We start from the raw sequence: 9,807 nt of genomic DNA, 5'->3' as shown, positions 1-9,807 counted from the left end.
ACTAAAACACCTCTCTCTGTTCTCTTCTGGGAGGGTGGGGGTGGAAGTGGGAGGGAGGGCTGGGGGAGGGTAAGTAGGGGTCAGTGGAGATGAGGAACCCAAGCCTCTGTATGGATTGGGGCTAAGATCAGAAAGGGTAGTAAGGCTGTGAGTTTCCCGCACATCTCCTCCCTGGGGAAGGCCAAGAGAGGGTCTCCAAGCCCTGCACCCTGGGAAGATGGGGTAAGGGACTAGCCACGTAGTGGGGGACCTCTTCAACTGGCTAGATTTCCCCCCTTACCCAAATCCCAGGGTGCCTCTCTCTCCCTTTAGCCCAGGGTAGGGGGAACTGAGTGAGAGAGAGAGTGAGACAGACTGAGAAAGATTGAGACACGCGGGCCCCCACTGGCCTCTGAGTGGGAAAGGCAAGTGCGAGAGATAAAGGCCTCCAAGAGAAAAAAGAAACAAACCAAAGATTTAACCATTAAAAAAAAAAAAAAACCCACAGACAACTCCGCTACCTTTTTATATGTTGGAAAAAAAAGTGAAAAAAATTTAAAAATAAAAATTTAAAAAAATACACAAAAACTCCAAGCCGCAGTTCCTTCATGCGGTTTGAACTTTGACCTCAGCAGTCTCCAAAGCAAGATGACGATGAGAAAGGTGAACAAAAAAAAGAAAAAATAATGTATATTTTTAAGTATTTGTCCTTGAGATGTTAACTCCTTGTTAAACAAACACAAAAAGGAGAGAAAAATCCAGAGAGAATTGTTGCTGGGACGGAGACAACTATTTACTATGTCTGTGACCCCTCCCCTCTGCCTCACCCTCCTCTCCTCTTCCCTTTCCTCTATCCCTGCTGCCCCTCCCCCAGCCTGTCCCCCAAGCCCAGGGGCTCAGTATTTATTTATTTATATAATTGCAGGGTGACTGGGGTCCTCTCTCGACAACTTGTAGAGAGGTCCTTTGAATCATGGTAGGGTGGGGAAGGGGCAAGGAGTCTTTGGAGAAAAGCAGGGGCCTGATCTTTGGTCGGTTCCTCTCTGCTAGCTCCTTTCTGGCTTCTTATCCCACTGCTGCCACCATCTCCTCCCAAATCCAAGGCTCCACTAGGGCAAGGTGACGATCCCACCTTGTAAAGATCCGATTGGCTTGGCCCTTTTTGGGGTGGGTGTCTCTCACCTACTCATTTGAAAGACCAGGTTGGAATGGGGATGGGAAGAGGTGGCAAGTGGTGAGTAAGGGAGACCAAGAAGTGGCATCTGGAAATTGAGTAGGCCCTGGAGGAGACCTGCCTCTCCTCCATTCTCAACAAGTTAGCCCCCCTTTCAGTTCTGTTTGACCCCTGTGTTGGTAGCCCCTCCCTTCCCACCCTGTACCCCCTCCCTGTCTCTTCTCGTGGTAGCGGGTTAGCGTTTCAGTGTTCTTAACTCCAATCTGCTTGTTCATTGTACAATGTGCTTCTTTTAAGGCCCCATTTTTGTAACTTGAGTGTGTCATTCATCTGAACAACATCAAAAAATAAAAAATTAAAAACTGTACAGAGAGAAATACAGCCTCTTCTCCCTTGGTCTCCTCTCTGTCTTGGGAAAGGTGGCGGGGAAATCAGGGTATGGGGTGGGTGTGTGCGTGCTGTGGAGGGGAAGGCTTTACTTCTGTTCAGGGAATGTTCAGAAGTAAGACCTGAGCAATTTTTTTTCACCAATTAAAAAAACAAGCCTCGGGGCTTCCCTGGTGGTGCAGTGGTTAAGAATCCGCCTGCCAATGCAGGGGACACAGGTTCGAGCCCTGGTCTGGGAAGATCCCACATGCCGCGGAGAAACTAAGCCCATGCGCCACAACTACTGAGCCTCTGCTCTAGAGCCCGTGAGCCACAACTACTGAGCCTGTGCTCTAGAGCCCATGCTCTGCAACAAGAGAAGCCACCACAATGAGAAGCCCGAGCACCACAACGAAGAGTAGCCCCTGCTCTCCGCAACTAGAGAAAGCCTGCACACAGCAATGAAGACCCAATGCAGCCAAAAAAAAAAAAAAAAGAAAGAAAAGAAAAAAACAAGCCTTGGAACTTAGAACAAATTCAAATTCCTGAATTTAAATCTCAGTTCTGCCATTTTATATGACCTTCAACATGTGAACTTGTGTCCACATCTGTAACACAGAGACAATATGTAGCCTGTGGGGTTGTAAGAATTAAATGAGATGGCGTAGGTGCTTAGGACAGATCTCCAGCACGCTGGCTTCAATAAATGAGAACTATGAGAAATGCAGGAAACAAGTGAGTAGTTCCCTACCTCCATCCACAGAGGACTAACAAGACCCTTTACAAAGCGTTGACTTTGAAGTTGTCTGGTGGTACAAGATACACACCTGACTTCTTTTTCAGAACATTAGGTCTCTCATTCGCTCAAATTTTTGTGCTCATCTCGACTAAGTCATTTGGCAGGAACAACCGTTCCACAGGCCAGACCACGGGCTGATCCCCAGGACCTCACTGCTGAAAATCTGAAATGGTGTCAATAACTGTGTGTTCTCACTGCTGTCAGGTCTTCTTGTCACTGTTCCATGCTCTAACGTATGCCTGGCACACAGGTGCTGGGATTCTGCAAATTCAATAGTAAGGGATAGGGGAACAGGAGAAAGGAAACGAGTAGGAGAGGATTTGATCATTTCGAAAGAGAAAATATATTAGTACTGCACCGTTTTGGCAAGAGAGAAAAAAAAAAGTACTTCTCCAACTCTCCAGCCAAGTCAGTAGGGATGGGGCAGTGGGATGTTGGGCTGGAGGTTCAGAGTAGTACCCGGAGGAAGGTCATTTGTTCCAGCCCCCTGACTGTAGGGGGTGCAGTCAGAACCATACAGACCCAAAAGGTCTTTGGCACCCAGGCCAGCCTGTGACAAGCACAGATGCCACACCTGAGAGCACTCTGGAGCTGAACTAGGCATCCACCTATAGCCTTGTAAACGTGCTCAGCTGCTCTACAGGGTCTCCCCTGTACAGTCATACTTGGGCCTCATATCATCAAGAACATATTGTCACTAGAGGACCACTGTTCTGTCCCCCTGACAGTTCTGCTTAAGCAGCTTCCACATCCAACTAAAACCAAGCAATGCAAGGTTCTTTTTAGTGGGGTCTGCAAGTCACCTGCATCCGAATTGGTGTGTTCAAAACACAGATGCCTAGGTCTCACCAAGACGTGCTTGCTGGATCCAAATCTCTGGGGAAATTGCCTAACACACATGAAAGTTCAAGAACCTTTGCCTGTCCGATGCAAATCCCAGCATCCAAGAAGGGTCTGATTAGTGCGATCTTTTTTAGGAGAGTGGTCCAACTGAGGACCACGGAAGTTTCGGTAGGGTGACGGTGAACAATGGCTTGTTCATAAACATGTTTGCACACATAAACTTTTCTCAGGGTGGGAGTCTAAAGTTTTCATTAGAGGCTCTAAAAAGGAACCACAATAGAGGAAGGGTGATCCCCTCCACTGTCACCCAGCTGCTTCTCTGCTGAAAGCATCTTTATCTTGGGGTCAACCAGGGTTGACCCTCAGGGTTTTTTCCTCCATTCCTGTCCCTTGATTCAGCCTGATTTTTATCTGGTTTTGCAAAGATAAATCCTCCAATTGTTCTAAGCATTTATTTGATATGACTTTCTGGATGTTACAGCTCTTCCTGAAAGGAGGCAGTCTGAGAATGAATCTTCACCTGTGGATTAAGGGGCTCTGGCATGCTGGGCTAAGATGGCTCGAGTCCTTTCTGCAGGGTATGAGGTTACTGAAAGATGGTGCCCACGATCAAAACACTCTGGTCGAAAACAACTGCTTAACATATTAAGCGCTCTACTTCATTAGGAGCTGTCGAGATATCAAAAGGCTGAGTGGTTTACCTTTTTAAAAATGAAGAGAAGCATAAGCTCCAGTGCCCACAGAGGGCTACAGGATTGCTGAAGGGAGTCGAGAGTAATGGAGAGGCTGAGTGGGCTGCTCTCAGGCCTCCCTTTCCCCTCGTTTCAATGCAAACAGCTTCCCTTTACCTCTCATTTACTAGGGTTCCGATAAGAATTCTAAAAAGACTACAGTAACCTTGGGGGGGGTATTTTTCTTGGAGTGTGGCTCTTAAGAGAAAAGACTAGCATAGGAGCTGAGCATTTCCACCAGTCACACATTCACCGTATCCTCTCTCCACTGCCCTCCCCCAAGTATGGAGAAGGCAGAAGAGTGTAGAGGAATGCGTCCAGGTGATTAAACCAAATCAAACTACACTGAAATTCAAGCTCTGCCCTATCTGGTTTGAATGACCTTGGGCAAGTCACTTCACTGCTTTTGACTTCAGACTCCTTTCCTACAAAACATTCTCTTCACGGGATCAGTGTGAAGATCATTCCCAAAAATGTAGGAAAATACTTGAGACAAATTGGGCATTCAAACATCAGTCAGCTACCCCAACCACCCCTCTCCCCACAACCAACATCCGTGGGCTGAGCCAGAGGCCAACTCCAGGTGGGTGTCAGAGCACCTCCCCTTGTGAGGCTTCCTACCCCCAGAGACTGTTACTCAGAATCTTCTCCAATCCCACAGCTGGATCGTGTCCCAGAAGCCACCTCCTCTACTGCCCCGGAGATCGTGCCCTTCCGAGACCTGTGTTCGCCTTCAGGGATGCATAGTGAGAAAATCAGATGGCCTTGGAGGAGAAGGCTCACGTCAGGCCAGAGAGAAGGGGACAGGGGTGGTGAGAACCTGAAGATTTTCCTAAATGTTCCTGCCACCAGCAGAAACAGCTTCAGGCTTTTCTATGGGGCTGTGGGGACCTCTAGTGGCAAGAGAACCATGCTGGCCCCATCTACTACCACAGTGAAGTCCCTGCTCCCTGAAAGCCATGCCCATGGACTCTAGGTCCTCCTTAGTTTCCGTTTACTGAGCTCCACTACTTGCCAGGCCCTGTTCTAGGCACTGGGAATGCAGCCATGAAAAGTCAGACCCAAGAACCTGGGGCTCACAGCTCCCAAATTCCACCACCCCACACGGCCAGGCCAAACAAAAGCACATAAATGTCCAACTCAGTCTTTATTGACCATTTCACCTTGGGGCCAACAGGTGTGTGTGGGGGCGGGGGCACCTTTATGCACGTCAAGGACCCTAGAGCACCCCCCTCAGAAGAAAGAATAAATCCAGTTACAGAACTTACATGGCAGTTGAGAGGGGTGGAAAAGGGGCACAGTATGTACAGAGACTTAAGGGGATGGTAGAGAAAGCTCTTCAGCAAGAGGGCATGGTGGTGCTGAAGAGGGACATGAGGCAGGGTCAGCCACTGATCTGGACCCCCTCAGCCTCAGCCAGAGGGTAGATCTCAATGGCCTCCACCAGGGGCAGGGCTTCCACTGCAGTCTCCATCACAGCCAGGCCGACGGCAGCCTCTGCCTCTGCCAGCTGCTGCCGCACAGCTGCCTGATGCTGCTGCTGGTGGGTCTTGCGGTGCTTCCATAGGTTGGAGAAGGAGCGGTAGCTCTTGCCACAATCGGGGCAGGAGTAGGGCCGCTCACCCGTGTGAATGCGGCGATGTTCTGCCAGGCGCATGGAGATGGCAAAGGCTTTACCACACACTTCACAGGCGAACGGCCGCTCCCCTGTGTGCAGGCGGCGGTGGTCCTTCAGGTGGGTACTCTGACGGAAGGCCTTGCCACAGTCTGGACACGGGTATGGCCGCTCGCCTGTGTGGATGCGCCGGTGTACCTGCAGTGACGTTTCCGTGCTGAACAGCTTCTTGCACTCGCTGCACTCCAGGCCACGGCGTCGGGCAGGGGCCGCAGGGGCTGCAGGTGCCATGCCTCCAAGGGTCGTTGGGGAGGCCACTGGTGTGCGAGCAGCCCGTGGGGCCCGAGGGGCCGGAGGCTCCTTAGCGAGGACCTCCCCAGGCCCAGCAGCTGCGTGGGCTGCCTCGTGGGCCTGCAGCCGAGCAGCTGAGCCCACTTTCTTGCCACAGGTGCCACACTCGAAGCGCCGCGGGGCCTGGGCAGCGGCAGCTGCACAGCGGTGCTCATGCAGCCGCAGCGAGGAAGGGAAGGCAGCACCACAGGACGAGCAGCGGTGGGGCTGGCGCCCGGCATGGGCCACAAGCTGGTGAACCTCCAGCAGCCGTCGCAGCAAGAAGGAGCGGGGGCACTCGCGACACTTGTAGGGGTACTCGCCCGTGTGGTGGTAGCGGTGCATGAGCAGGCGGTAGGGGCGGTGAAAACGCACTCCGCACTCCTGGCAGCGGTAGGGGAAGTGCTGGGCATGCACCAGGCGGTGCTGCCTCAGGGTGGAGCTCTGTGTGAAAGCCTTGCCGCAGTCCCCACACCGGTAGGGCCGCTCCCCTGTGTGTGTGAGCCGGTGGCGGGCCAGGTTGGCGGGTGAGTTGAAAGGCTTGGAGCAGTCTGGGCAGGGGAAGGGCCGTTCACCTGTGTGTGTGCGCAGGTGGTTACGCACGTGAGACTTCTTCTTGAACATCTTGCCGCAGATGCTACACTTATGGCGCCGTTCCAGCCGGTGCACAAAACGCTGGTGCCGTGTCAGTTGCAACGCCTTGCCAAATTCACGGCTGCACAGGAGGCAGCGGTAGGTGCCTGGGGCAGCAGGCCCTGCTGGGCTCTCCTCAGCAGCGGGGGGCTCCGGGGCCTCTGGCTCTCCAGTCTCTGCTGGGGCTGGCTCAGGGAAGCCAATGACAGGCTCCTCCGGTGGGACTGGTGTTGTGGGCAGAGGGACACCCCCAACCCCATGGGTACGCCGGTGATAAAGGAACTTGGTGAGGTTGACAAAGGTCTTTCCACATGGACACGAATGCAGAGGATTTGGGGTGTGGGCTCGCCGGTGGGCCAGGAGGAGGGCCTCTGTGCCAAAGGCCAGGCCACAGTCCACACACAGGAAATGAGACTCGCTGCTGTGGTCTCCGAGGTGCTGGTCCAGACTGGAAGGGCTGGGGAAGACACGACTGCACAGGGGGCACTTAAAGACACCCTCCCGGTGACTCCGCAGGTGCTGCTGCAGCTGGTGAGGTGAGAGAAAGAGCTGGTCACAGGCTGAGCAGAAGAGCTCCTGGGTGGCTGCCCCGCCTGGCTCTCCACTGTTGTTCCTCCGTGCCCTGCGCCCCCGGCGATCGCGTCCAATGGCTTCACCGTTGCGCAGCTCATAACTGTGGTCAGAGGATGGCAGTGGGTCAGGCTGAGACACAGGCACCTCTGCAGGTGATGGGGTCAGAGTCTCCTGCTGCAAGGCAGGTTCCTCAGACTCTGGGGCGGGAGCCGGGAAGTGGGTGGCCTGATGCTCCAGGAAGTCGCCTGGCAGCTGGAAGAGCTGCGAGCACTCAGAACACTTGTAGAGGAGCAGCTCCACCTCAGTCACCACCTCGGTGGTGGCAGCGGCAGAGGGGACAGCTGCCCCTTCCCCACCTTCTTCCGCCTTGCGGTATGAGTGCTCCACAGCCACGCGGGCCTGGCCCACGGGGGACCCCAGGACAACTGGGGACCCCAGGACAACTGGAGCCGGAGGCTTGGTGGGAGTGGCCCTGAGGTGCGTCTGCCGGTGGTTCAGCCAGAGCTCCTGGCTGGCAAAGAGAGCCTTGCAATCCACACACTCATAGTGGATGGTACTGGCGCTCAGGGGGGGTGCCTTGGGTGGTGGCTCAGCTGGCGCTGCCTCCTGGGGCGCCATCATCTTCAGGTGCAGCTCCTGGTGCTCCAGGAGCTGGCTGGGTGACATCAGCAGCTGCCCACACTCCAGGCACTGGTACTGGCTCTCCTGCACTAGGGTCTGATAGAGGCCCGTGCCAGAAGCTGCCTCTGTGGCCACAGTGACTCCAGGGTCGGCCACACCCACCAGCTCAAAGTGCTGCTGGGGCACGTGGGAGTTCTGATGCATGAGCACCTCCTCCAGGGATCCATACAGCTGGTTGCACTCAGAGCAGACATAGCGGTGCTCAATGTATAAGACTGTCTCCTCTGACTCCTCAGTCATGACGGCGGCAAGACCCTGGGCTGGGAGAAGTGGGGACAAATTGTATCTAAGCCACTGCTTCCTCAGTCCTTCCCAGGGAAAATTCTTTCCCTTTATCATTTCCCTACCAAAATCCTAGATCAATTTCCCCATCTAACTTCTTGCTTCCATATTTCCACTCCCTAACAATCCTTCCTCTCCTGAACACACAAGAGCACCAAGCACAAAACCTTCCCCGCAGTCCGTTCCCAGTGGATCTGTCCAAATCTCACCTCTGCATCAACTAGCATTAAACTCCACCTACCAGATCCTTGCAACCTGTCCAATCTCTCATTCTCATGCCTCACAGCTGGCCCAAAGCCCCAACCCATCACACAGGACCCTCTCCAGTCAGATTTCCTTCCACTGACTCTTCTTACCAACATACTACCCCATCCCTACCCCCAACTGCCGGGGAGAGTCCTCACACAGGCCCAAACCACCCACTGTTCAGAGCTTCACTCCTCCTCTGCTCCCACCCCCAGGTTCTCTATCTCTTTTTACACTGACCACTCAAACTGCCCCAGGGCCCTGCCACTTTCAGCACCCTCTCATGATGCAACCCTCCTTTGTACACAGCTTGTCACCCGCTAACTTTCTCCCTTTGATGCCCAGGTTCCTCACATCAATAAACTTTTCTCACATTGGCCTAACCCATCTCCACACGCAGACCTTTTCCAAACCTTAACCACTTCCCCGTGATCCCCAGATCCCCCTCTTCAAATTATTTAACTCCCTCTACAAATCAAGGCCCTCTCCCACAACCCTAAGGGCCTATCCAGGACACCCAAACCCATCTTCACAAAAGCCTAATCCTTTCTTCACATTCAGACCCTTCCCACCACCCTAACTCATGTTTCCAGGGCACCCAGACACCCTTCACATTAATCACCTACCTCTTCTGTGCACTGAGACATCATCTACAATTCTCTCTGGGGTACCCAGACCCCCTCTTCATACTGATTTAAACCCTCCTTCTTTATGGACAACCACCCTAGACCATTCAGGGATTCCCAGAACCTCTCTTCACATATTCTTCTTTGCAAAAAAGACCCCTCCCACCCTAACCCATTCTTGGGATACCCAGACCCCTCTTCTTTACAAAAAGACCCACCCTCACCCTAACCCATTCTAGGGACAGACTCCCGCCACCTCACATTATTAGCCTAACCTTTTCTTCTTTGCAAAAAGACCCCCTTCCTCCCCACCCCAACCCATTCTAGGGATGCCCAGACACCATTCTTCGTATCAACCTAAACCCCTCTTATTTGCAAAAAGACCCAACCCCACCCTAACCCATTCCAGGGATGCTCAGACCCCCTCTTCATATCAAAATTCCTCTTTTCCACAAAAAGATCCCACACATACTCCATTACAATCCAAGGATATACAGACTATACTTCATAATGGCTTAAACTCCTTTCCCACATACCCCTCCCACTGTCCAAATCTCATTAAGAATACCGTGAAACCCCCTCTTAGGCAAAACCCCTCCTACCACCACCCTAACCCTGATAGATAGCCAGACCCCTCTTCCTCACACCCAGGGCCCTCTGACCATCCTACTACCCTGCGGCTACCCAGACCTCCCCAGCTTAACACACAGATCTCTCTCACCACCCTAACTCCCTCCAGGGATCCCCAATTCCTACTCTTCACCTTGACCTAATTCCTAGTACTTTTCAGAAAGACCATTTCTCCTCAAGTTATTCTAGGGATACCCAGACGCCAGTTTCACTTAACATAACATAAAACATAACCCTTCTTTGCACAGAGACCCCTCTCAACCCATTCCAAGGGTACCCAACGCGCCCCCCCCCACTGT

At 52.9% G+C, this 9,807-nt stretch overlaps 1 protein-coding gene across 1 annotated transcript; it reads right to left on the bottom strand.

Annotated features, from left to right (window-relative positions):
* Nucleotides 1-5,031: 5,031 nt before the first annotated feature.
* LOC132596378 (zinc finger protein 574) lies at nt 5,032-9,019 on the bottom strand. The gene is made up of 2 exons (XM_060293411.1): nt 8,879-9,019; nt 5,032-7,984 (listed from the first exon to the last, which is right to left on the bottom strand). The coding sequence occupies exon 2, from the start codon at nt 7,962-7,964 to the stop codon at nt 5,277-5,279; it is 2,688 nt and encodes an 895-aa protein (XP_060149394.1). The 5' UTR covers nt 7,965-7,984; nt 8,879-9,019; the 3' UTR covers nt 5,032-5,276.
* Between the last annotated feature and the right edge of the window lie 788 nt (nt 9,020-9,807).

This window comes from Globicephala melas, unplaced genomic scaffold, assembly GCF_963455315.2.
Source record: "Globicephala melas unplaced genomic scaffold, mGloMel1.2 SCAFFOLD_642, whole genome shotgun sequence".
NCBI lineage: Eukaryota > Metazoa > Chordata > Mammalia > Artiodactyla > Delphinidae > Globicephala > Globicephala melas.
Note: the sequence above shows the minus strand (reverse complement) of the source record. Positions and strands in the feature narration are given on the sequence as shown.

What these genes read in the sequence shown, in the direction of transcription:
- LOC132596378 (XM_060293411.1), bottom strand. Translation starts at nt 7,964, where the DNA reads ATGACTGAGGAGTCAGAGGAGACAGTCTTATACATTGAGCACCGCTAT.